The sequence below is a fragment of the Megalopta genalis genome, chromosome 1 (assembly GCF_051020955.1).
Source record: "Megalopta genalis isolate 19385.01 chromosome 1, iyMegGena1_principal, whole genome shotgun sequence".
In the NCBI taxonomy this organism is placed as follows: domain Eukaryota; kingdom Metazoa; phylum Arthropoda; class Insecta; order Hymenoptera; family Halictidae; genus Megalopta; species Megalopta genalis.
Window position 1 is genome coordinate 34,941,111 of NC_135013.1, and position 27,483 is coordinate 34,968,593.

Sequence of the window (27,483 nt, forward strand, 5' to 3'; positions counted from 1 at the left end):
CCTCCTCGCCGCAAGACGTGCTAATTCGTCTAAAACGGCGTTCTAAAACGCTTCGATATTTGATTTTTAACACCTCTCGCTCGGCCTCCGCGCGCGCGCGTCGGCGTCGTTTTTTGGCACATATCGGGCCGAGCGGAAGCATAAATTCGCAGCGGTTTCGCTATCAACAGTTTGGATTACACTTTATTTAGATTTATGCAATTACGTGCTCCCGGCCAAGTCTGTATTATTCGACGATTTACGAATGGCGAATGTAACGCGACGAAAGGTTGTCCCGTCGGCCGGAAAATCTTGACGCACGGACGAGATTTCTCAATCGTTCAACTCGCCGACACCGACGGATCGCGGTATAAGAAGATAAATTCTTATTCTTGGTGCGGCGAATTCAAAAATCGTATCTTTCGTAAGCGAACGTTTCTGCCAAGTATTATTCTCGGATCAAATTGCTGTTTGTTCTCTGGCTTAAAGTGTACGCTTGTTCTAGTTAAAAACGGTACACGATTCCGGTTAACGAACGTTACACGACGATTACGAAATGTTTCCAACAGCCATTTGCAGTTCGAAGAACAAAAGGCAACCGTTGCGAAGAAATCGAACCAGTTTTAGATACGTTGTTAGCCGAAATTAAATAGTGCATTCTGTAAATAAATGATAATAAACTATATATGTAACTATATATTTTTGTTGAATGCACTATTTAATTTATAATAATAATAATAATAATAATAATAATAATAATAATAATAATAGTAATATAATAATATATATAGTCGAAACTGTAACGCGCAACACGGCCCATAAATTAAATAGTACATTATAAAAGAAAAAAATATATATATACTGATTTTCCCGACCAGTTCGGTAAATATGAAACGCGCCGCAGAATCGTAGAATACGTGCGATTATGTACTTGCCCGCAGCATCGACTGTGCATACATTTTTTGGAAACATTCTAGAACCTGTGACACACTGCATCCGATGCGGCGCCGCTGCAACTGCGAGGTCTAATTCGCGGCGAGCCAAGAAGTCGATCTCGAAACTCGAGATTTCGAAGTAGAATTTTTTTTTCAATTTTCGATCGCGATCGTTGGCGGGGACAGATCCGCGTGCCCGACCATTGGCCGATCGATCTCGGGATTCGCGAGTAGCCAGCCTCCCCGCCCCTCTCCTCTGCTCTCGGCCCGGTTTCGATCGAGCCCGATCCAATGATCGCGATTCTATCCCTTCTCGGGTTCGGCTCGGATCTAGCTAGACACGGCCCTCCGAGTTCGAAGGTCACGGCGACACTGCCGCGCCGGGACTCGGGACCGTTCGTATCTGCGCGCCGAGTCGAATCGCGACTGGTCCCGCCGCCGATTGGCTCTCCGGCCGCGGAGTGGGGGAGTCTATAAAAGTAGGCGCGCGACCGGCCGCCGTCAGTGTTGCGCGTGCCTTCGCCGGTCGATCGTTCGAGTCGTTTTCTCGTCTCGGATCGATACATATATATTTATATATATATATTCTTTATTTCGTTTCGTCCTGATTACGAGTTCGAAGCCAGTGCGTCCGTCCAGTGTTGTTGACCTACGATTCCTCGTTTCCTAGATCTTGAGATCGTCGTCCGTTTCGATTTCGTTTTTTTCTATCTCTTCCGTCTCATTGAGAAACGTCAGAGGATGTTGAGCGGGTCGAGTTGGTAGCAATCGGTTCTCTCGAGGGATCGAGGGTTGAAATATGTGAAGGGAACAACACAGTGGATCGAGGGAGAGTCGTGCGCGGTTTACGAGAGATCGTACGCGATTGCTCGGATGAGTGGATAGATCGTCGATCCTGGCACGGAGCGAAGGGTTGCGTGCCGACCGAACCACACAGCTGATTCTCGATTCTTCGACCGATCGAACCTGGGAACACGCTTCCCGCTGCCATGACAATGGTCGTCAACAAGATCAACATGTCGTCGTACTCTGCGCCGCGACGCACCTTCTTCTCGGGCCTGCACACCAAGGTAAATACACGTCGAATCGTCTTGCAAACGTTTCGTCGAACGAAGAGGAGACGCGATTATTCGAGCCTCGCGCCCTTTCGATACTCTATTTTTGTAGTTGCCGATGGCCAACGATTGTTCGCGCAATCTGAGCGCGAATTAGGGAGAATAGTATATAAATTGTATAGTAAATATACAGTTAATGTCTCTCTAATTGACGCTCGGATTGTCCAGAAAAATGGACAATTTTGGAAGAAGAGATTCGATTGTTCGAGCCTCGCGCATTTCGATACCCTATTTTTATAGTTGCCGATGGCCAACGATTATTCGCGCAATCTGAGCGCGAATTAGAGAGAATAGTATATAAATTGTATAGTAAATATACAGTAATGTCTCTCTAATTGACGCTCGGATTGTCCAGAAAAATGGACAATTTTGGAAGAGGAGATTCGATTGTTCGAGCCTCGCGCTTTTCGATACCCTATTTTTATAGTTGCCGATGGCCAACGATTATTCGCTTGCGCTCCGACTCGAGCTTTCGTTGCGTTACCGAACGATTCGCGATTCGTGAATCCGATGGGAGAGTCGAAATCTCGATCAATATTTATGCTAGTAAGTCCACTTGGCGCGATATCGTATTCCAGCGGTCGAAACTTCGAAGCGAATTCTCCGCGATTTCTTAAATATATTTCACTTCAAAATGCGAGATGCGAGTTAATAGATCGATTTCATTGAGATTTTCTCCAAAATCGTGAAAAAGAAAACAGTGTCGAGCTCCCCTATTTGGAACGGTTCGAACGCCTATTCGGTGTTGCAAGTTATTAACGCTCAAAGAGTACGGATCGCGTAGATTTACGTTTTTCCACACGGATCGCGTAGTTTTACGTTTTTGCTTGAATCTCGATCACGCTGCGTCAGTTTCTCCTTTTCGCTCGTAAGAAATGCTAGACGCGTGAATAAAAATAACTGTAAAATTTTATCGAAAACAGCGTCGATTCGATCGATCCGAAACGCTTTAAAACCACCCGTACACGTTTATTTGATTCTCTTAAAAAGTGCCCGGAAACCGCGAAAGAAAACAGAGGAAAAACAATGCGTCCGTTAAGATGCTTGCCATCGACTCTCCGATGCACGATCGTCGATCTCGGAAAAGATTTCCACGAAAAGCGTCAGGAATCGGAACGAAATTGTTCGACCGTTTCTCTCTTGGAACTGCACACCGCGCTGTCACTCCGTAATAACAAAGAAGAAAGGCGATCGAGAATGCGCATGCATTTTCTGGTTCCGCGGAGCACAATCGGTTTCCAATTATTTTCACAGTTCGCTCCGGCGGGAAACTTTCTCCGAGAAAAGTTTCGTAACGCGTGCTCTTGTCTCTCTCCGTGAAAAATATCGTAGAATCAATCTATACGGCACGAATTTCACGGGAATTTTTTTCGTTTCTCTCTCGGCCGCGCGTTCGATGGCCGCGATGGGTGTTTATCCCGTCGCTTCTCCGCTCGCCAAGCGGTTCCCCGATACGCATTCTTTCGTAACGAATGCCTGGGCAATAATTACGGTAACGAGAATGCGCTTACCATTATTGGATCTCTGTTTCCTACGACAGCTAATCAAAATTCCAGTAATAATGAAGATATCGTTAGGCGGCGTTCATTAGCGGTTGTCGTTTCGTTGTTCTTTTTTTACGTTTGGCCGCGGTAGCCTTTGACGGACGATAAAACTGTCGGTAACAATCGCAACGACCGATGCTAACGGAGATTCTTGCGCAAGCGGAGAGCCGAATGCTGGAGCACAATCGTCGTCGTTGCCGCGAAGATATGCATTCCGAGCGAAAATAGTATCTAATCGCGGTAACCAGGCTCGGGCATACCTTCGTCGGATTCTTAAACCGTTTTTTTAGAAAGCCACCGTACGTGTACACTCGTCGAGTAATCGATCAGATAAAAAGCAACGCTCGGCATTATCGTAGAAACTGTATTAGCAATGAAAAGCAAAAGTGAACGGTCTGAACGAGCCAGCTTCTCGTCCGATGCACTCGCGATCGAATTCCTGCTGTATTCTGTGGGAACAATTAAATGAACATGTTCGAATCGAGCGACGTTATCGCTTAATCGCGTGCAATTCGATTCGAACGGATCGATCGAAAACCCGTCGAGGCGATCGAAAAAGCGATTCGATTCGCGTCGTTTTTATCAGCGTGTAAGAAGCTCGTCGCTTCCGAGAACGATAAAATACCGAGAACGATTACTCGATCGGAATATTGCTGGTAGATATAGTAATGTCTCTCCAATTGACGTTCAGATTGTCCAGAAAAGTGGACAATTTTGGAAGAGGAGATGCGATTATTCGAGAGCCTTGTGCCTCGTTTTCTATGGTTATCGATTGTCAACAACTATAAAAAGAAGCTGCAAGTCTCGAATAATCGTATTCTCCTCTTCCCAAAGTGTCCATTATTGTGCATACAGTAATGTCTCCCTTAGTGACGCTCAGATTGACCACTAAAATAGACAATTTTGGAAGAGGAGATGCGATTACTCGAGTCTTGTTGTTCGTTTTTTATAGTTGTTGGCAATTCGTAACTATAAAGACTAACCGCAAGGCTCGAATAATCGTATCTGCTCTTCCCAAATTGTCCATTTTTCTGCGCAATCTGTGCGTCAATTAGGGAGACATTACTGTAACCTGGACCTTTATATCATCGAAACTTCAGGGACGAATTCTAATAGCTTATTACCTTGAAATATAATACCCTGGGACCTTGATCTTCCAGAATGCGAGATCACTGTACACGAGTCATGGTAGCAGCGCATCAATCGCCGAAAAGGAGATCGTACCTCCTCTTCCCAAATTGTCCATTTTTGTGCGCAATCCGAGCGTCAATTAGGGGAGACATTACCGTATTTCGAATAAAACGACGGCGATCCGATGATAGTCGAAAGCACTTTCGAAGAACCGAAGCAATCCTGTCGCCGATCGCGACCCTGTGCCCGATGCACCGAGTCGCGGCGCAGAAAGCGATGCGTTTCCACGATTGCATTCATCCGGCAAGACAGATTGGCTGGTAGGATCTTGCAGCACCTATCCTGGCTACTCCAGAAATGGCGATCGAGCGTGGTCGACCGCTTCTACGGTATTTTCCCGATTCGCGCCGATAACGCTCGTCCCTGATCCTCTCGGCTCGAGCGCCGAGCCGAGCCGTGCCGAGCGGATTAACGGTTCTCGGTCGCTCTCTCGCAAGAGAGCATGCTTTCTCCGGGCCGGTTTCCATCGAAATTTATTCACCCTCCTGCGTTTCCACACGCGCGCTTAGTCGACGCACGTATCGCGCGAATCGAACGAGAGAGACGAGTGCACTCGCTTATGCAATCCGCGGCCACGTTCCTTCCACTTCCACTCGCTCGCCGATTCCTGGAAAGTGGAAGAAATCGATCCGACCAAAGCGACGCGACGGATCCGCCGTATGCAAATTGCCCGAGGGCTTTTCATTTTACCGACGGTCTTTTTTTCACGGCCATTTTCTTACGCGAGATCGCTGCTGCCAAACGAATTCGTCCGGGCTCGGAGAAAAGTGCAGTGCAAGTGCAATCTGCATTAGCTACTGCATTTCTGTGGCTTCGATTTCGAAGGCGATGACTTTGAAATCGTTATTATTCTCGTTCGATTTGCCCGCGTGACGATTAAAGAAACGTTACAACTTTACTGTATATACATATTTATGTATATTTCGATTTATCCCGATTTCTTTTCCTTTTTCTCTTTGTCTATTCTCGTGCAATTGTTGCATAAAAATCTTTTCCTTTTTATTACTTATTCGGTAAGGAAGTCTTCTTTAACCCGAACGTATAAATAAATAAATAATAATAATTATTATTATACAACTTATCGGTCGATGCTGAATGAAATTTACAAATCCTATCGGAAGTGTAGAAAAAAGTGTAGAAAAAAAGTGTAGAAAATGCAGCAATCCAATTTTCCACGGAAAAAAAACAAAATGTCTCCCTAACTGACGCTCAGATTGTCCACAAAAATGGACAATTTGAGAAGAAGAGATACGATTATTTAGGCCCTGCAAATCGTTCTTATATTAGGTTGGGGAATAAGTTCGTAGCGTTTTTATATTTTCTTTTATTTTACAACGATTTTTTGCTGTTTGACAAAGTCTATAATATTCATACATAATCATTCCTACATAACCTGGACCTTTATAGTAATGTCTCCCTTACCGACGCTCAGATTGTCCACTAAATTGGATAATTTGAGAAGAGGAGATACGATTATTCTATCCTTGCAGCTCGTTCTTATAGTTATTGAGAATCGGTAATTATAAAAAATAAACCGCAAGGCTCGAATAAACGTGTCTCCTCTTCTCAAATTGTCTATTTTAGTTCACAATTTGTGCGCTAATTAATTAGGGAGACATTACTGTATTCCCGTTCCGAGTTCGACGCGACTTTTTCTCCGAGTTTCGCGAGCGCCGAGGTCCGACCGGATCGAAACGGCGCAAGCGTGATCTCGTTTTTCCGGACGCGAAACGATCCGCGACGGGAAACCTTTTTTTAGGTGAAGAGATCGGGAACGGGGTTTAACAAACTCCAAGCTGGTTTCAGGTTACGTAAGCCATCGGCAGTCCGCGGGAGAAGATTACCAGACGCGCGGCCGGTCGAAATAACTTGGCGACGCGCCAGAAAACCAGCGAAAAACACCCGGCCCGGCACCCGATGCGCCTTGCCGCGCGCACCCATTCTTTTCGTCAGCGTCGTCGAGCCGGATGGTGCCGTCGGGCCGCGACGGTGGTCCCCGTTGGTTATTTGGACGGTCACGTTCACGGCCGGACGCAGGAAATCGTCCTCGGATTCTCCAGAATTCGACGTAGATCGTCCCCGGTTTCTGTTTTCGATCCTCTGCGGGCTGCTGCGGAAATTCTATCGCGACTGGATGACGCGCATTCGTCGTAGATCTTCAACGCCGTTATTGCGTCGTCGAATCCATTCGTTGGATTATTTTGTTACGTTCGATTATTTTAACTCCGATCCAGAGTTTGCAGGCTTCCGTCCGAATTCGAAATCTCCGATGAAATTGTTGGATATTTGTGTCCGGTAGAAAGATGAACGTCGATCTCAAAGTATACTGGGGGTCCCAAAAATGTCTCGCGATCCGAAAGTAGGGGATTCCTGAAGTCATTCGAAGCAACTTTTTCCTTAGCGATAATGCAATCCGCGGCTTCGTTTACGAGTTATCAACGAAAAACAGTGACCAACCAGAGGCGAGATCATTTGCCGCGAGACGGCCGAGCCAATGAGCGGAACCCCGGGCTCCGTGCGCTCGTTGGCTGGGCCACCGCGCACCAGCCGAGCTCGCCTCTCATTGGTCAGTGTTTTTCGTTAATAACTCGTAAACGAAGCCTCGGAGAAAATTTTCGCAAAGGAAAAAGTTGCTTCGAATGACCTTGGGAACCTCCCAGTTCCGGATTGCGAGACATTTTCGGGACCTGTACAGTAAGTGCTGCACCGTGTCGAGAAACGATCGATGGAGCTGATCATTTTTCTCGGTCAACGAATTACGCAGGCTTTGTGAAAATAATGCTCGAACAACACGAAAGTTTGTACAATGTGGTTAAAAGTCGCGTCGATTCTCGATCGCACAATTTTTACGGAATATAACCTTTCGACAATTCCGAGAAGAAAATTAAATCTCATTCAATTCAATCTCATTTAAACGCGCAAGTCTCTTTTACCCGTATTATATTACATTGGGAAGCATAATTCAAGCAAATCTAAACTCCGTCCACAAGATCGTCGAGAACGTCAGCTTCGCGAGGATCCGCCGAGACGAAAACGCGTCGGTAAATTGACTTACGCGTTTCCGACGTTGAATTTACTTTCCGATACTTTTCCGAGAACCGGCTGTCCGCGGCGAATTTCATGAACATCGTCGCGTCCGTCTTCTCTCGGAAGGAAAAACAAACCGATCGAGAGAGATAGGAGACAGGGACGGAGCGAGAACGCGAGATGAAAGCTCGCGGCGTCCAATTTTTCTGACGTCAACGACAGCCGTCGTCGTCTTCCTCGCGTTCGTCTTCGTCTTCGTCTTCGTCGCAGAGAAGCTCTGGCCGGCCCCGCGCGCTCGCTGCACTCGCCGGCTGTCTTCGAACCGGTCGAATTTAGGTCCGCTTAAATATAGACCGGAGAGAAGGCGTTTCTGTCGCGGCCGCGAAATTCCGCCTGGCTCCCTCTCATTAGTCTCTCGTTCATCGCGACTCATTATTTTCTGCTGGCCGGCGGCTTTATCGACGCGTCCGTTCGACGGACCGAGCTGCCCGCGTCTGCTTCGGCGGCCGACCGTTCGTCTTCCCCGAAATCCGGCGGACGCCGCGGAAAATTCGGGAAACTTTGCGGTTTAGCCACGGCTTTCGAAGCTCGGTTTCGTTTCGAAACTCTGCGTCGATCCGTTGGATCGTCGATTGCCGGGCACACGGTGACCAAGTTCTCGGCGCGGCGTAAAGTCGCCGAAAAGAAAGGCCACGAATTTCGTGAGCGGTCTCGACGGTGGTGCCGGCGGTCTCCCAACTCTCGGCAATTTAGTACCAGTTACACTTAACGAGCTGTCGCTTGATTGTCTCAACGAGCCAGACCTCCCTCCCCCCCCCCCTCCTCCCTTCCTCCCTTTTTCTCTGCTCACCTCGAAAGGAGGGCCGCGGAATAGAAAAAGAAAACGAGCGGAGAAACGAGTCGGAGAAAAGGAGAGAGACCCGTCTCTCCGGCGGAGAGAGACCGAGGCGGGGCGAGACAGCCGGGCGAGCCGGCTCGCCGAGGAGAGGAGAGGAGAGGAGAGACTGCAGAAGGAGAGAGCGAGCGAGCGAGCCGCCCACAGAGAGCGGATGCTGGGTCGACAGGGTCACCTCGCTGGCAAAATGAATCTTTTATGCCTCGCGCGCTCGCTTTTACGGCGTCCACGGCTCTCCCGGCTCTCTGTTTCTTTTTCAAGCCGGACCAGACGGTAAACGATTAACCCGCGCCTCGTCGATTCCGCTCGAGCCGAGCCGAGCCGTGCCGAGTCGCGACGCGCCCCGCGAATACGCTTCGCTTGCGCGCTATAAACTCGCCACCAAGGACTGCGAACTTCGCGGAGATCCCTCGGCAGCTACCTTTTTCGACCATTAACGCTCGAAGATGCTCGCTCGTCTTCTACGGTAGCGCCTCGATGAAAGCTCGCTTTTCTTTCGGCGATCTATTCGTTCGTAAACGGGTTGAAATTCGGAACGAGTGAAACCAACTCCGAGTTGAATCGAATAGAATTCTGATCTGTACAGTTGTGCCTCGATTGAAGATCGCTTCTCGGTCAGAAATACGCTCTGCTCGTTCGTTTGTGCAGGTCTCCGACGTCGTCAGAAACCTTCTATCGCATCAACTGTGAAAACAGAGTAGTATAAAATGCTCGTCTGTACAGTATCGCCTCGATAGATGATCGCAGTTGTTTCAAGATCGCGTCGTACGCACTGTTTTACTCGAAGAAAGTCCTTCAACGTAAGATTGTCCACAAAAATGGACAATTTTGGGAAGAGGAGATGCGATTATTCGAGCCTCGCGGTTCGTTTTCATAGTTACAAATTGTCAAGAAATATAAAAACGGGCTGCAAGGCTCGCGAGCTCCGCGGTTCATTTTTATAGTTGCCGATTGGCAACAATTATAAAAAACGAGGAGCAAGGCTCGAATTTTCATCTTCATAGACTGTAAATACAGTAAATTCTCCCTATTTTTTCTTCAACTTGCACAGCAAAAATGGAGAATTTGGGAAGAGCTGATACGATTATTCGAGTCTCGCGCCTCTCGAGACCCTATTTTTATAGTTGCCGATGGCCAACAATTATAAAAACGAGGCGCAAGGCTCGAATTCTCATCTTCATAGACTGTAATTGGCTGTAAATTCTGCCTAATTTTCCTTCAACTTGCACAGCCAAAATGAACAATTTGGGAAGAGGAGATACGATTGTTCGAACCTCGCGATTCATCGTTATAGTTCCCAATTTCCAACAGTTATAAAAGCGAGTCGCGAGGCTCGAACAATCGTATCTCCTCTCCCGAAATTGTCCATTTTTCTGCGCAATCTAAGGCATCGATTAGGAAAAATTTACTGTACCAGCTTCGGTACACGCGTCGCTCGCATAAAGATATCGCCACCGCGGATCGAATTCGAACGAAAGTATCCATGATTCGCGGAAACGCGGTGCGATGTAAAGCAAACGGAGATTTCGCGAGCCTTTGTCGCGGGGATTACAATATGAAATTGGAATGAATTCGAAGGTAGCTCACACGGTGAAAGTGAGCCCGCGCGAACGAACGAGCGAGCGAGCGAGTGAAAGGCGCGCCGAAGACGCTCGCAGCTCGCGTCCTCCCCGCGAGGAGGGGACATTGATATTAATGCCGCTTTAACGATCACGAAACATCCATTTAATGAAAGCGATCGTCGCGTGCCACGGGCTACCCTGTTATTCAATTTATCACCGCGCCGTCGCGTTGGTTTTCGATCCCGCCATTTACGGACCCGTCGCGTCGCATTCGATCTACGCCCGCGAATAAAGAGTCCGGGCCCGAAATAGAATTACGTGACAAATGCCCGTTCCTCGGGATCCTCTTCTTCGTCTTCGCGAATTAGTCGGCCCGCTTTTTTAACGCGAACGTTCTACGTACACTCGTACACGAAAGTATTCGAACGCTCGCGTTCCCAACATTCGATTAATAAAATATATGTGTTAAACCGAAGCATTCGATACAATATGACAAATATAACGAGGGATGGGTCTTAAGACCGCGTAAGCAAAATTAGAAAATAATTCGTTACGTTGATCGTAAGAATTTCTTTCGACGACGGCTCGCGAAAATCGATTCCGCCGGCGACTCGCGCGAATCGTTTCGGGAAAACGGCAACATGTTCAAACACATTTTAATCTAATTGGCAGAGAATATGAAATTGGGTTCGGAGTTTCGCGGTCTCTGTAAATTGCATCGAGAAGATTATACTTGCCAGCAAACGAATTTATGCTTTGGTCGCGCGAGACTGCGATTTCGAGCGCGTCGATGAGATCGACGAATTTCCAACGTAGCTTCGACGCTTCGAAAATGTCGTAGAATCGATACATTTGATCGGATCCCATCGAAATCGAGAAGTAAAGTTGCACGACACCGACCGCTTGTACACCGATCGCTGCGTTGTCCGGAACGTTGCAGAACAATGTATGCAAATGCGAGAGGTTGTACAAAGAGCCCGACGTCACTCGCGAGCGTAAGAGATTCGAGACCATTCGCGAGCACCGATGGCGTTTCCAAAGGAAACCGTGTCCGGCCGACAAGATGGTGTCTCGGGGCGGAGAAACCGGTGGTTTCCGGCCGCTCGTGGATCGCCCGGAAGCGTCGGAATAATTCGAGCAAACAATTCGTGGAACTCGTGGTCGGAATGAGAGGCGCGCAGAAAAGCCCCGCGCGCGCGCCGGAGACTTTCACAAAAGCCGCGTGTCGACGTCGAACCGGATGCGTTTAATCTGCGGCCGTAAAGCGACGCGGAGGAGACGCCCTTTCCCTCTCGCTCTCCTCTCTCCCTTCCTCTCTCTCTCTCTCTCTCTCTCTCTCTCTCTCTCTCATTCTCTCTTCAGAAAGAAAACGAGCGCCACACAATAGTAATTACCCGGCGAGATGAGCAGACGAACAGCTTGCGGATGAATGAGCCAACAAGAGGAACGAGGGAGAAATTATTTACGCGGTTGGTGGCGCGGTGATCCCATTAAATAATCGGCCGGTTAGAAGATAGGGAGCAAAAGAGACCGACGTGCCGGCGAGCGCCCGATATTTATCCTACGGACGTCGTGGAATTACGTAAAGTTAAGTGTAAAGGCTGGCAGACACGCTGTCGTTCTCGTCGCTTTTGTCGCGGCTAATCGCGTATTCCGTGCTGGCGGCCCGGCGTCCCGCGTCACCCTCTGCTCGGGAATACTCGACGCGCGTTTTCCTTCGATGACACAAGTCATCGGCACCGCGCTCTTCGACGATTTCGTCGCTGCCTTTCGCATTTTTCTGCCGCGCGACGAACGTGCTCGAACGCGAACTCCTCTTCGACGCGCTGTACAAACATCGTTTCTAACCTCGCGGTACATTCTTCTTCTGGCTTTCGAAAAAATATCTCTCGGTACTTCGAACACGCTGCCAAGTGTCCTGAAAATCTCAAGTGGATCCGTCCTGTAGCTCTCTAGAAAAAAAACACTCCGGAACGTCGCTCAACTTCCTGCCCGATTTTGGAGTAACGGCAACGAGACGAACGCGTCTACCCGCGCCGTAGGAATATTATTTTTAGTTCGACGATGGACTTTCTTTTCCAGTTAACGAAAAATATGGTTCGATGGTTTAAGGACGATGCTAGATGGCCTACAAATTTCGAGACGATCGGTCGGCTAGTTTTTTTAGAAAAAATTCCGAAACTAGCATACCTTCGGTATCTCCGATTCAGAGTTACGATCTATTCACGTTTCCCCGGCGTGTTTCCGACGGATTCGTCGCTTCTTATAGCACGTTTCCTGCATGGAAATCTTCGGCGGACTCGCCCGATGAAGTTGTCATAGTTTAGCATCTCATTATGTCTTCGTAAACACGTTTGAATAGCGTTCGAAGCGGAGAAGACCCTTGAGACGCGAATCGATCGGAAAAACGAAGAAGTGTACGAGGAAAAGCGTAAATACATATCGGACACGACGGGACGGACGGGACGACCTCCGACCTGGCCAGAGTTGAAAATCCTCTTGGTCTCGAAGGAATTCGAGAAACAGCGTCGGGTCGCGGTCGGTCGGTCGATACGTCGAACGTTCTCCGCGCGGCTCCGGCAGGCTCGGCGCGATATCTCCCACTCGGCCGACGCGTAATCAGCTCGCGGCGAGTTCGCGCGACCGGTTTCCTCTTCGGCGTCGGGTGTCGCGCGTTCTATTCCTGCGCCTCGTGTTTCTGTTGTCGTAGAAATGTCACGCAGAGACCGCGCGCGGCCTGCTCGCCGGCCCGGAGAAAACCGCTCCGCGCCGCGCCGCGCCGCGCCGCGTAAGCAGCGGCCGCGCTCGCGAGAAATGTCACGGCTCGGCGTCGTCGTCGTCGTCGTCGCGCGGCGTCGCGACGCGCACGCTCGAGATCCGATCCACCTGGAGAACTGGCCGGGACGACGGATACACGGGTTTATGGGAGTCGCCGGGACGGTAAGATTACACGGTCTCGCCGGAGAGACAATGGAGAGCCCGAGATTACGGTATTCGAGTGGCGCACGTGTGTCGGTCGATGCCTCGACGGCAAGATGATACGTTTCGCGGCTCGGCAATGCGCTGAGACGCGAGAATCTCGCCGCGCGAGGTGCATAGGTCGCCTATTCTTGCGGCTGCACGCCGCTCTGCGGACGGATAATGCGAGTCTCGTTGCTGGCAAATTCGAGAGGTATTGTCTAGTTAACGATATCCGGCGGAGCCGGAGGAACTTTTTTCTTCGTGGAAACTTCGATCAGCTTTTCTTCGAACGAGCAGCTTGTTATGGAACGCGTGCGACGCGCGATTTATGGTCATTTTTCTGCCGTGGAATCTTGAGAAGCGTCCGGGTAACAGTCTCTCCGCGGAAAGCCTGTTTCTCGAATTCGTGTCTGATTTTATCCGACGAACAAACGGCGCGTGTACTCTCAAATGAGAGACTTTTGTTGATCGATAGCACATGTATTTCGCTAGAATTCCGAACATCGTGCCCGTCGCCTTCTCTGTTCGCAATTCAGAGATCGGTGAAATATCTATCCTTCGAACGGAACTGCGAACAAGGATCTCGCTTTTCTTGGAACAAACTCTCCGAGACAGAGCTTCCTACATGTTCTCGTTAAGAAAGAAACATCGAAGACGACGCGCGTTTTCCGGACAGCGGAAAAATTGTACCGCGAAGAACGTGTGCACGTGCGCAGACCTCGGAAACGTTTAAAGAAGTGGCACACACAAGCTGTGCCAATCGAAAGAAACGCACAGCTTCTCCGCGGATCAAGGAAAACATCCGAAGAATTCGCCACCTTGCCGCAGCCGGCGGATATTTCTGGATCGGGCCAATTTACGGTGTCCAACAATGTTGCGTCAGTTAGCCGCAATTGATACGGAAAACGGCGGCTAATAGCCCCGTCCTTGGCCAATGGAAGAATCGTTTATCGCGACGTTTAGATCTCGGTTGGCAACGACTGGAACGGCCTGGTATCCGCTCGTTAGGCGGTTAATTAGCATCGCGCTGGACGAGCCCGACTAATTACAATTTCTTCTTTCTTTCCTGTTCGCGTCCACCAGAGGCCTTTCTGCTCGCTTCCCAACGCTATAATACCGAATTAGAGCCGCTAAACAACCGAACGATCGCTTATTATTATTCCTCTTTCGACTCGTCCGTCGGAAGTCGCCTGTATTCGTTTTACGTAACGTCGCGCCATCGCCGTGTTCTCGGTTTCTTCTTTCCGCAAACGGCCGCGCGTACTTTTTCAGACGTTCTTTTTGTTCTCTGTTATTCGGTCGACGTTAACGAACAGACGATGCTCGACGGTTTTAGCGAGTCGATTCAGCGGGAGACGATTACCGCGCCTCCAGTTTACTTAGACGTGAAATGCTGCGCTTTTTTTCCCCGACGGTTTACGAGCCGGAACAATTGGACACGGTTTCGCAACGGTTTACGAGCCGTTCAATTAGAGGTTTCCTCCGCGAATTCCCGTTGCGCCGACAGATGTGCCCCTGCATCGCGTCGGCTCGGAGATGCGCCGACGACGCTCGATGCGCATTCCGGGATCGACGAAATCGCGGCTGGCTATTTTTTTTTTGTTATCCTTGGCCCCCACCTTCTTCGTCACCGTCGCGTCGTTATTCCGCGATAATCGAGCGTTTCTCGCGACCTCGTTTCGATCGTTCCTTCGATCGAATATCGAGCCAAAGGCGGTCGCGAACGGCGAGCCCGTTCGACGCGTCTCGGAATTCGGTTCCACGATGCTAAAAAATTCGTTCGCTTATCTTCCTTACGGTAATCGATACAAAAGTAATTATGCTTTTCATAATACTAAAACGTTCGTACGTTGGTCGACGAACAACTTGATAGCGTTCGCAATTATTTTGTAATTCTCTCAATTTTTCGTGCCGGCGATTGCGGAATTAGAACCATAATAATACAATTCGTTAACCCTTAAAAATCCAATGCCGCCACACGCGCGGCAGAAATCAGTAAAACTGTAAGATCTGGCAGGAAACATTGGAGGAATAGGCACGATTGCTTCGATGAAAATATATCAACGAAATTTTATTAACAACTAAGCCTACCAAGCAGTAATACTAACTGGCATGTACTGCTTCGCAAAAGTGAGAAGATCGAATTTATTTAGAATTTGTCAAGTTTTTCTTATAAAACTTGCTCCAATGATATAACTTATTCAAGCGTTTTCTACGAAAGAGTCTCGGAACTTTGCAGAATTGCAAAATAAGAGAGCGGTCACTTTGACCGCGGTAGGTTTAGTGTTTAACCTTTTAGGCACGACGCGCCACTATAGTGGCTTTCGCGGATGTCATCTTTCAGAACGACACGCCACTATAGTGGCTTGCTCTAGTAGCTCACTCGCTCATCGTTTGAACCAAATAATCGTCTTCGTATGCATTGTTTCACACTTCTTTTGTCTTCACATCGATTTATATCACTCTCCAGGGTGTCCCAAAAATGTCTCGCAATCCGGAAATGGCGGGTTCCTCGGATCATTTGAAGCAACTTCTTCCTTTACAAAAATGTTCTCCGAGGCACCGTTAACGAGTTATCAACGAAAAACAGTGACCAATAAGAATCGAGTACGGCCGACGCGAGGCGGCCCAGCCAACCAGTGCGCGAAGCCCGGTTCCGCTCATTGGCTCGATCGCCTCGCGCCTGCCGAGCTCGCCTCTCATTGGTCACTGTTTTTCGTTGATAACTCGTCAACGGTGCCTCGGAGAAAATTTTTGTAAAGGAAAAAGTTGCTTCGAATGGCCCGAGGAACCCGCCACTTTCGGATTGCGAGACATTTTTGGGACATCCTGTATATACAGACAGAATATACAGTATCATGCTCTGTACAGTACATATCAGACTCTGCCGTCCAGAGAAATAGAGAATATCTCTTCTCTATATTTGATAGACAAATTTTCAGTAAAAAATTTCTCTTCGTCTGAAAAACAGTGCGGACTTGGCAGTGTGTAAACTGGAAATAAATAGTTTCGGTCCCCTAAGGGTTAAGATATTACAAGAGGCACCGTTTTATATTGTTTAGTTTCGACAATTTTTCATGTCAGAAAATACTCGGTCGCTTCGAAAGGAACACGACCGATTAGAATAAACCGAAGGTCTCCCCGTTTCGTGGCAGCCGGTTGTCGACCGTTGCAAGAAGAACCATTTTCTTTCTACAATTTTTCATGTCGCAGAAAATCGTATTCAAAGGAACGCGATGCATTAGAATAAATCGAAGGTAATCGCGTCTTGCCGGCCTGTTCGCGACCGTTCGACGAGTCCGCGTGGATATCGCCGGTGGCACCTTTTATCATCGGTTATCGACTGCGACGGTGCGAAACGAGCAATTCCGTCGCCAAGACGCGTCCCGTTAGCACCGCTTCCGTCCGCACCGTACCTTCGCGGAGATGCACTCGAATGCAGAAAGCCGTGACGTAATCGAGCGCGATCGCGGTCATTTACATCGCAGTTTACAGGTCTCGTCTCCTCGTCCCCGCGAATTCCCCGTCTCGTCTGTTGGCCTCGAGACTCGCAGGTTGATAATCCGCTCGAGTGGCGCCGTTGCTGATTAGCGACGCCCACGCGTGTGCACCCTTTCTGCTCGACTTCGAGCGTCATCCACGCCGGCGAACGAAACTGTGCGGACACCTTCGACGTTGCGACGATCGAGGTAGTAGGTATCTGGGGAAAAATGAATAGGTCGGTTTCGCTCGCGTACAGTTGCATACAGTTGCATACAAGTGCACCGAGCAACGAGATTACAGTGTGGAACAATTTTGGAGAAATATTGGTCAACTTTGACCGACGATAACTCCGCGACGAATCATGGTAGAGCGACGATTCTTTTTTTAAATTAAGGCTCGAAATCTCTGCTTTAAGATAGCGCGAACCCACGCGATTTTGCAAAATACGATCGGCAAGCTGCTCGAGGTGCGCTTTCGTTGACGGCGATGTCGAAAAATGCAAGGGTTACTTTGAAGAGCTGTAACTTTGCGAAAAAAAATCGCAGCCAAGTTTCTCTTTTTTTAAATTAAAAGGGAAGGCTCGAACTTTATTCACGTGCTAACGGCGACTCCGAGAAAAATTTTACAAGGTCCGCGAATTATGTCGAACCTGACAATTTTCGATGCGATGAACATGCCCTCGCATTTGAAGGGTCGCGGTCGCGAAGCCGCGCCAAACTTAAAATCGAGAAATAGTGTCTCGAAATAGAGATTTCAAGCTTTAATTTAAGAGGAAATTCATCGTTCTGCGATGATTTTTCTCGGAATTGTCGTCGCTCTAAGTTGACCAATATATGAACCTGACAATTTTCAATGCGACGAACATGCCCTCGCATTTGAAAAGTCACAGTCGCGAAGCCGCGCCAAACTTAAAATCGAGAAATAATGTCTCAAAGTAGAGATTTCAAGCTTTAATTTAAGAGGAAATTCATCGTTCTGCGATGATTTTTCTCGGAATTGTCGTCGCTCTAAGTCGACCAATATATGAACCTGACAATTTTCAATGCGACGAACATGCCCTCGCATTTGAAAAGTCACAGTCGCGAAGCCGCGCCAAACTTAAAATCGAGAAATAGTGTTTCAAAGTAGAGATTTCAAGCTTTAATTTAAGAGGAAATTCATCGTTCTGCGATGATTTTTCTCGGAGTTGTCGTCGGTCAAAGTTGGCCGATGCGTGTCCAACGTTTTCCTATGCTACAATTCTTTCGAGATAAAACGATCGGTCGCAAATAAATAATCCAGTTTCTCGATATAAAAGCAACGTAGCGTCGGTCCCGGCAATGTTTCGGACGTTCTCATAATTTCGAGCACGATCGCGTGACGATTTCACGAAGGACGAGAGGCGACCGTGGGCGTATCGACACGGTCGTAATTAAATCTGCGCAGCCCGTGGCGCCTTGCTCGTCCCTCGTGCTTGTAATTTCGAATGGCCCTCTTCTTTAAATCGCGCCTAACCAGGCCTCGTCTCTTTGTGTTTCAGGTGAGTCCGCCCATCCGGGATTTCCATTTGAATCGTCGCGTCGAGCGTCGCCTGGCCGAGGAACGTGCAGGTAGGCACGTTCCGGTCGTTCTTTCGAGAAACCGTGGCACAGGATGGGACAAGCGAGCCACGACAATGCAGTCTCGTTTCCATAACGTTTTCCATCGTGCCTGTGAAAACAGAACAGGACGTTTTCCGCGTTCGCGAGAACAACGCGCTGTTTTCCGACTTTTCCCGAACTTCGAACGTCTCGCGGCGTCGAGTCGGAAATCGTTCTTCGAACGGTGGTCGATTCAACCCTTTGCCTCTCTAGTAATGAGCTGTTAGATACGAACGTTGTTCCGTTCTTTAACCCTTTGACTACGGCAGTAGTCAAAGAAGAAGCAGAATTCAGTTGTACGATGTACGCCGAGCACGGCGATCTTTTGGGATAGGGATATACAATATGAATCAGAAAAATTATTTTAAATTTACAATTAAAATGGCATTCGAGTGCAAAGGGTTGAAATATATTATAATAGTATATTATAATATTATATATTAATATTATAATATTATAATATTATATTATAATATTATAATATATTTCAACCCTTTGAACTCGAATGCCATTTTAATTGTAAATTTAAAATAATTTTTCTAATTTACAATTAAAATGGCATTCGTGCGCAAAGGGTTGAAATATATTATATATTAATATTATAATAATAATATTATTATAATATTATAATATATTTCAACCCTTTGCACTCGAATGCCATTTTAATTGTAAATTTAAAACAATTATAATTATATTATATTATAATATATATAATATAAATAATAATAATATATATAATAAAAATAATATAATAATATAATATAATAATTATATATATATATATATATATATATATATATATATATATATGTATATATATATTATAATATTCCATGCGACGAAAATTGTTGTTTATGGACTTTTGATCGAGATTCCCGGTCCCCGACGAAATCTAGACTATTATATTCAGTGTCGAGTATCGACGAGATCGATCGATCGTCGAGGAAGCTCGGCAAGATCAATTGGTTCAAGGTCCCCGAGAGGAGCAGCGGAACATCCAGCTCGCAAGGGGAGGAACGACAGTTTTTTCAGGACTATTTCTGTTCGGATGTGCTCGCTAAGGGAACGCGAAAAAGAAGGACTGGCGTTGGTTTCGCCTGCGACACGTGAGTCATCGGCAGGCAGGCAGGCAGGCAGGCCCGTGAAAGTCGCGTTCTCGCGCCGCCTGCGATTCTAGGGACAACATGATCGGACTAACGATCGCTGCACCGTTAGGATGGCCAGACGGTGCGACGCGAACAAACGCGGCGGCTACCGTGACATTTTTCTAACGCGGCCCGTTACCATTCGTCCGACCGAGCGCGAAGGAATCTTCGCGCGGATGCCACGACGATCCGGTTATTTTCGCTCGATATTAACCCCTTCTCGCCCTCTCATTTTCTTCCTAACAGCGACGACTAGGAATTTTTCGATTACAATGGTTCTTTTTTTAGCAGAAAAAGGAAATTTGTATTCACCGTGTGGTGGATATTGTATTTTTTACAATTATATATAATTGCGCGGAAAAGAACAGAATTTTACTCCAACTTCAACCCCTGGGCTACCGAGGGCGACTATGGGCGCTTAGATCTTTTCGTTTGTGACATTGAGAGCGCCTTTAGGTGCCGACGCATCCGCTTATTTTCGGTCGATATTATTTATTAATTTATTATTATTTATCGAGAGTACTTTAACTCCGAAACGAAGACGTTCTTTTCAACCTACAGCTTTTCCACTTAGTATGATTCGGTTTTATTTGATACGTATGAAATCCGCAAGTGTATGCTTGCAGAAAACTTCTATCGTTTGACGATTTATCGAATACACACAGACAAATTCAATAATGTGAACATTCTTTTCACTCGAGTCTCCACTCGAGTGCAAAGGGTTAACCCCCTCTCGCCCTGTCATTTTCTTCCTGACAGCGACGACTGGGAGTTTTTCGATTGCAACGATTCTTTTTAGCAGAAGAAGGAAATTTGTATTCACCGTGTGCCTGCATTTTTCCTCGAATACTTGAACGTTGCGCGGAAAAGAACAGAATTTTACTCCAACTTCAACCCCTAGGCTACCGTGGGCGACTATGGGCGCTTAGAATGTTTCGTTTGTGACACTGAGAACGCCTTTAGGCGCCGACGCATCCGCTTATTTTCGGTCGATATTAACCCCTCTCGCCCTCTCATTTTCTTCCTAACAGCGACGACTAGGAATTTTTCGATTACAATGGTTTTTTTTTTAGCAGAAAAAGGAAATTTGTATTCACCGTGTGGTGAATATTGTATTTTTTACAATTATATATAATTGCGCGGAAAAGAACAGAATTTTACTCCAACTTTAACCCCGAGGCTACCGAGGATGCATATAGGCGCTTAGAATTTTTCGTTTGTGACACTGAGAACGCCTTTAGGCGCCGACGCATCCGCTTATTTTCGGTCGATATTAACCCCTCTCGCCCTCTCATTTTCTTCCTAACTGCGACGACTAGGAATTTTTCGATTACAATGGGTTTTTTTTTAGCAGAAAAAGGAAATTTGTATTCACCGTGTGGTGAATATTGTATTTTTTACAATTATATATAATTGCGCGGAAAAGAACAGAATTTTACTCCAACTTCAACCCCTGGGCTACCGAGGGCGACTATGGGCGCTTAGATCTTTTCGTTTGTGACATTGAGAGCGCCTTTAGGTGCCGACGCATCCGCTTATTTTCGGTCGATATTATTTATTAATTTATTATTATTTATCGAGAGTACTTTAACTCCGAAACGAAGACGTTCTTTTCAACCTACAGCTTTTCCACTTAGTATGATTCGGTTTTATTTGATACGTATGAAATCCGCAAGTGTATGCTTGCAGAAAACTTCTATCGTTTGACGATTTATCGAATACAGACAAATTCAATAATGTGAACATTCTTTTCACTCGAGTCTCCACTCGAGTGCAAAGGGTTAACCCCCTCTCGCCCTGTCATTTTCTTCCTGACAGCGACGACTGGGAGTTTTTCGACTGCAACGATTCTTTTTAGCAGAAGAAGGAAATTTGTATTCACCGTGTGCCTGCATTTTTCCTCGAATACTTGAACGTTGCGCGGAAAAGAACAGAATTTTACTCCAACTTCAACCCCTAGGCTACCGTGGGCGACTATGGGCGCTTAGAATGTTTCGTTTGTGACACTGAGAACGCCTTTAGGCGCCGACGCATCCGCTTATTTTCGGTCGATATTAACCCCTCTCGCCCTCTCATTTTCTTCCTAACTGCGACGACTAGGAATTTTTCGATTACAATGGTTTTTTTTTTAGCAGAAAAAGGAAATTTGTATTCACCGTGTGGTGAATATTGTATTTTTTACAATTATATATAATTGCGCGGAAAAGAACAGAATTTTACTCCAACTTCAACCCCTAGGCTACCGAGGGCGACTACGGGCGCTTAGAACTTTTCGTTTGTGACATTGAGAGCGCCTTTAGGTGCCGACGCATCCGCTTATTTTCGGTCGATATTATTTATTAATTTATTATTATTTATCGAGAGTACTTTAACTCCGAAACGAAGACGTTCTTTTCAACCTACAGCTTTTCCACTTAGTATGATTCGGTTTTATTTGATACGTATGAAATCCGCAAGCGTATGCTTGCAGAAAACTTCTATCGTTTGACGATTTATCGAATACAGACAAATTCAATAATGTGAACATTCTTTTCACTCGAGTCTCCACTCGAGTGCAAAGGGTTAACCCCCTCTCGCCCTGTCATTTTCTTCCTGACAGCGACGACTGGGAGTTTTTCGACTGCAACGATTCTTTTTAGCAGAAGAAGGAAATTTGTATTCACCGTGTGCCTGCATTTTTCCTCGAATACTTGAACGTTGCGCGGAAAAGAACAGAATTTTACTCCAACTTCAACCCCTAGGCTACCGTGGGCGACTATGGGCGCTTAGAATGTTTCGTTTGTGACACTGAGAACGCCTTTAGGCGCCGACGCATCCGCTTATTTTCGGTCGATATTAACCCCTCTCGCCCTCTCATTTTCTTCCTAACTGCGACGACTAGGAATTTTTCGATTACAATGGTTTTTTTTTTAGCAGAAAAAGGAAATTTGTATTCACCGTGTGGTGAATATTGTATTTTTTACAATTATATATAATTGCGCGGAAAAGAACAGAATTTTACTCCAACTTCAACCCCTAGGCTACCGAGGGCGACTATGGGCGCTTAGAATTTTTCGTTTGTGACACTGAGAACGCCTTTAGGCGCCGACGCATCCGCTTATTTTCGGTCGATATTAACCCCTCTCGCCCTCTCATTTTCTTCCTAACTGCGACGACTGGCAGTTTTTCGATGACAATGGTTTTTCAGCAGAAGAACAATATTGTTCTAATGCAGTGAAATTCAGTGTTTCGATTAGCGAAATATGTTTCCACAAAAATGCATATATACGCATGTGAGATTCAGTTTTGCGATTCGTGCGATAGTTACGCGTTTAACAATTTTCTAAAATCTAAACTTTGATGATATAAAAATGATCTCGGAACGTGATGGTACAACAACAATTTTAGCGGTGCCTCAGAGTCACCATTCGGGTGCAAAGGGTTAAGATGGTTTTCGAAGACCGTGTTTCGCTCGCTTCGAAGTTGGCGATTTTCTATTTCATGCTGTTTCAAAGTCTTCAAAGAGAAAAGAGGGGTAAAATTTGATACCAACTAACTGATAACTAGATAATAGCGCCTTTAATCGAGCGAGTAACTTTTGCTCCGGCGACCGTAGAAGACGTCTCAATTTGTATACAGTAAATTCTCCCCAATTGTCCTTCGCTTTCTAAGCAAAAAAAGGACAATTTGAGAAGAGGAGATATGATTATTCGAGCCTTGCGGCTTGCTTTTATAGTTCTTGACAACTATAAACATGCGCCACGTGGCCCTGCTCGCATTCTATCCCCTCCTCCTCCAAATTGATCGTTTTTGTTTACAAGCCGAAGGGAAATTGGAGAGCCGTTGAACAGATTTTTTCGAAAATTCTCCGAACCGATGAATCGGTGCCGCAGCTATGAAAATGACGCCGGCCCGGCGTCAGCGGCCACTGGCAGCCGACCGGCCCGTAGCCGACGGTCGTAATCGCGGTCGTCCAGGCTACGTCTACTGACCCAAAGGTGAGAAAAAGGAAAGGGGGCTGTCGATGACCGCGCTCGCGCGTCTGGAATTCCTTCGTGAGTCATCGGCATTCGCCAAAGGGGCCGGACCCCGGTATGGGAACTGGGAACTCGCGCGCGCGCCCCGTTTCAGGCCCCCTGTCCTCGCCCTCATCCTCCTTCTCCTCCTTCTCCTCCTCCTCCTCCTCGTCTTTCCAATGTCTCCTTGCACGATCCACCGTGACTCAACCGAATTTCTTGTTACTCGGCCTCTGGACCAACTCGCGCCCCCCGAATTCCTGATCCAGATCGGACACGCGAGTAATCCGGTCCTGCAAAGTGCCCGGAGCTGCGCGGATAGACGACGCGCGCTCTCTTCGATTGTCCTTTTTCCGACACGCCGGAATGCTCGCGAGCTGATTTCTTCATTAAGCGGTGTTAAGATTTTCGACGATTAATGCGCGTACAAGATGCGTACCGAGACTCGTGTACAGTGATCTCGCATTCTGGAGTGTTGGGATTATGGAATGAAAATGAATATGATTCTAATTCTTTTCTTAAAAAGACTTTATTTTATTCCTTTATTGAGAGAGTAGAGCGACCAAACTCTACTGAGAGTCCGGTAAGAAAAAGACGCTTCTTTTATACCCTTGTTGGGTTCGTCTTATCCACCAATCAGAGACGTTTAGGATCCCCAAACAGTCAGGGCACGATGCGTATCTAATGGTACCGGTGATGATGTATCGCGGTATCTATTATATACAGTTTACATCACGGTCGTTGCCCGCTGACGGAACCGACGAAAATGTAAACCGATATCTTAGTATCTTAGTACTAAGTAAACTATAGATTAATTTTTGTTCGAGGCTAAAATTTCAACATGGAGAATCAAGGTCCCAGGGTATTATATTTCAAGGTACAGTAATGTCTCCCTAATCGTCGCCCAAATAGTGTATTTAAATAGACAATTTGGGAAGAGGAGACGCGATTATTCGAGCCTTGCGGCTCGTTTTTTATAATTACCGATCGTCAATAACTATAAAAACGAGGTGCAAGGCTCGAATATTATGGTATCTCCTCTTCCCAAATTGTCCACTTTTCTACACAATCTGTGCGTCGATTAAGGAGACATCATTGTACAGTAATGTCTCTGTAATTGAGACGCTCCGATCGTCCACAAAAATGGACAATTTTTGGAAGAGAAGATACGATTATTCGAGCGAGAATTAGAGAGACATTACTCTACAATAATGTCTCTCTAATTGACGCCCCGATCGTCCACAAAAATTGACAATATGGGAAGAGAAGATACGATTATTCGAGCGAGAATTAGAGAGACATTATTGTACAATAATGTCTCTCTAATTGACGCCCCGATCGTCCACAAAAATTGACAATATGGGAAGAGAAGATACGATTATTCGAGCGAGAATTAGAGAGACATTACTGTACAATAATGTCCCACTAATTGACGCCCCGATCGTCCACAAAAACGGACAATTTTTGGAAGTGAAGATACGATTATTCGAGCGAGAATTAGAGAGACATCGCTGTACAGTAATGTCTCTCTAATTGACGCCCAGATTGACCACAAAAATGGACAATATGGGAAGAGAAGATACGATTATTCGAGCCTTGCGGTTTATTTTTATAGTTATAAATTGTCCACAACTATAATAACGAGCCGCAAGGTTCGAATAATCGTATCTCCTCTTCCCAAATAATCCAATTTAGTGGACAATCTCAGCGTCAATAAGGGAGACATTACTGTAAAGGTCTAGGTTACGTAGGCTAGGGAAGCCGATTACCGTGGAGCGACCCAGTTACTGTGCCCTTGGTTTGTCTCAGGGCACAATTAATTCTATATTTATCGAATAAAATATATTACATTCTTTTATTTTGTTTATTATGAAATAGAGAGATTCAGTGTGTCTTATTCCATAAATATAAAATAAATTCTGCCTGAGAACAAATCAAAGCAGCAATCACTGCGGGCCCGCCGTCTTAAAACGAAAAGTCTGCAAAATGTCTACAAAATTTGTTAATTCGATATTTTAACGAACGTTATTTATTCGCCTAGGACAATAATATTGTGTAATTTCTGAGATCCCGAAACCTCGCGTAGGACGTTAAAACTTCGTACACGCGTATAAAATACGTGCAACAATCCAGAGTTGTCAAAATGTCAAATTGCCTAATTTTGCAGATAGGACCTTTCGATCACAGAACAACAGAAAATCGATCGCCCCGCAATAACCGGCTCCGCGATCTTCCGTTCGCGATGTCTCTGCGCTAAAACATGTTTCATTTCAGTCGATCTGCTACCTTCTTGTTTAGTCTACAAGTTATTTCTGATGCCGAAAGATCCAAATCCCGGACCGACGTTCAAGATTCCGATCTCAAAAGATCCGGTCCAGTGCAAGCCTCGCGATCTCGGTCTGCTAATTTCGATGTCCGAATAATTTTCTACGCGAGGTCCTTCGTTCGAACAGCTGCCGTCGCAATTAAATGCAGTTGCATTCGCGAGGCACGGCATCGAACTTCTCATCGTCCGGCCGACGAATTCTCGCCTTCGTATCTTCGATGCCGAAGGATCAAGATCCCGCGAGCCGTCTTTCGCTCTTCGATCTTCTATTTTCGAAGTTCCAAACCGAGGATTCGAGTCGAACGGTCGACGAAGCGTGAAGCTTTTTGGACGCCGGTTCGAACGAACTTCCGATCCGGCGGAAAGATCGCCGCGGATCGATAGGAAATTTCACGGATTATCCGGCGCGGGGATTCTTCGGGGATTCCTCGGGGATTCCTCGGGGCTTAAGCGAGACCTTCTGGGTCGAGTTTGTTAACCTTTTAGGTACGGCTGAATTCTGCGCGAGGCTATTTCTCTGGACGGCAGAGTCTGATATGTACTGTACAGCGTGTCTGTATATTCTGTCTGTATATTGTTAAGATACAGTTATATTGTTAAGATAAGTCTGTATATTGCAAATCGATGCGAAGACAAAAGAAGTGTGAAACAATGCATACGAAGACGATTATTCGATTCAAACGATAACCGAGCGAGCTACTAGAGTAAGCCACTATAGCGGCGCGTCGTTCAGAGAGATGACATCCGCGGAAGCCACTACAGTGGCGCGTCGTGCCTAAAAGGTTAAGGGTCGTCGACCCTTCCCGGTCGGCGGGTGGCTCTTCGAGGCGGAAAGCACGGCCACCGGGCGCACGCATTACGCGCTCTTGATAACGCACAATGCGGTGTGATAGAAGAGCACGTGGCACGGTATCGTAACACACGGCCTTGAACTTCCTCCTCGGAATGATTCACGGCTCGTCCATTCATCCGGCGCGGCGGTTCGTTCATGCTGCGAGCGGCGCTCGGTCACGCTTACGAGGAAAACCATCGGTAGTGTGCGAAACAATGCGAAAACATCGACGTACTGTTGCTTTGTTTGGTAAACACAGCTTCCATTAAAACGATGAGAACTCTTTCGATCGATTGCATTTCTGTCGCTTTTTTCGTCGAATTCGAGTTAACCCTCCGCAGATCGAATTTAATTAATACGCTATGCGCGGGGGAGGTATATTAATAGCTTTACCACAAATTCAATTTTTAAAGACTTTTTCATATAAATTTGTTGGAGCACCTCTTTGAAATTCTGAATATTCTCGTTGTGTATACTTGGTACCAAAATCTTATTGTTAATTTGGAAAATATTATATATTATTATATATATTATATATTATACTTATACTAAATTATACTATACTACACACATTTAGTATAGTATTTATACTACATTTTTTTATACTACTACAAATTATACTATACTATACTAAATTATACTATTATACTTATAATAATATATAATATATATATTATTATATATTATATATTATATTTTATATATTATGTCTTTTTAAATGAAGTATATTTTAGTATAAGTATAAGTATAATAGTAGGTATAGTAATATATATATAATATATATATTATATATTATTATATATGTCTTTTGGGAGAACGCGAGCGAAGCTCGAGCCGTGACGCGCGCAAAACGTGCTAAGCGAGGCAAATGAAT

General features: G+C 46.2%; 1 protein-coding gene across 5 annotated transcripts in view; it reads left to right on the forward strand.

Annotated features, from left to right (window-relative positions):
- The window catches only part of LOC117217915 (sterile alpha and armadillo motif), a 167,830-nt gene that overhangs the window by 81,282 nt on the left and 59,065 nt on the right, over positions 1-27,483 (forward strand). Inside the window, exon 1 of one of the 5 annotated variants that reach the window (XM_033465805.2) lies at positions 1,420-1,984. The exons of the other annotated variants lie outside the window; for them this stretch is intronic. Coding sequence (XP_033321696.2) covers positions 1,904-1,984 — 81 coding nt within the window. The 5' untranslated portion in view covers positions 1,420-1,903. Of the gene's footprint in view, positions 1-1,419; positions 1,985-27,483 lie in introns of those variants that run through there. 5 annotated transcript variants of the gene reach the window in all.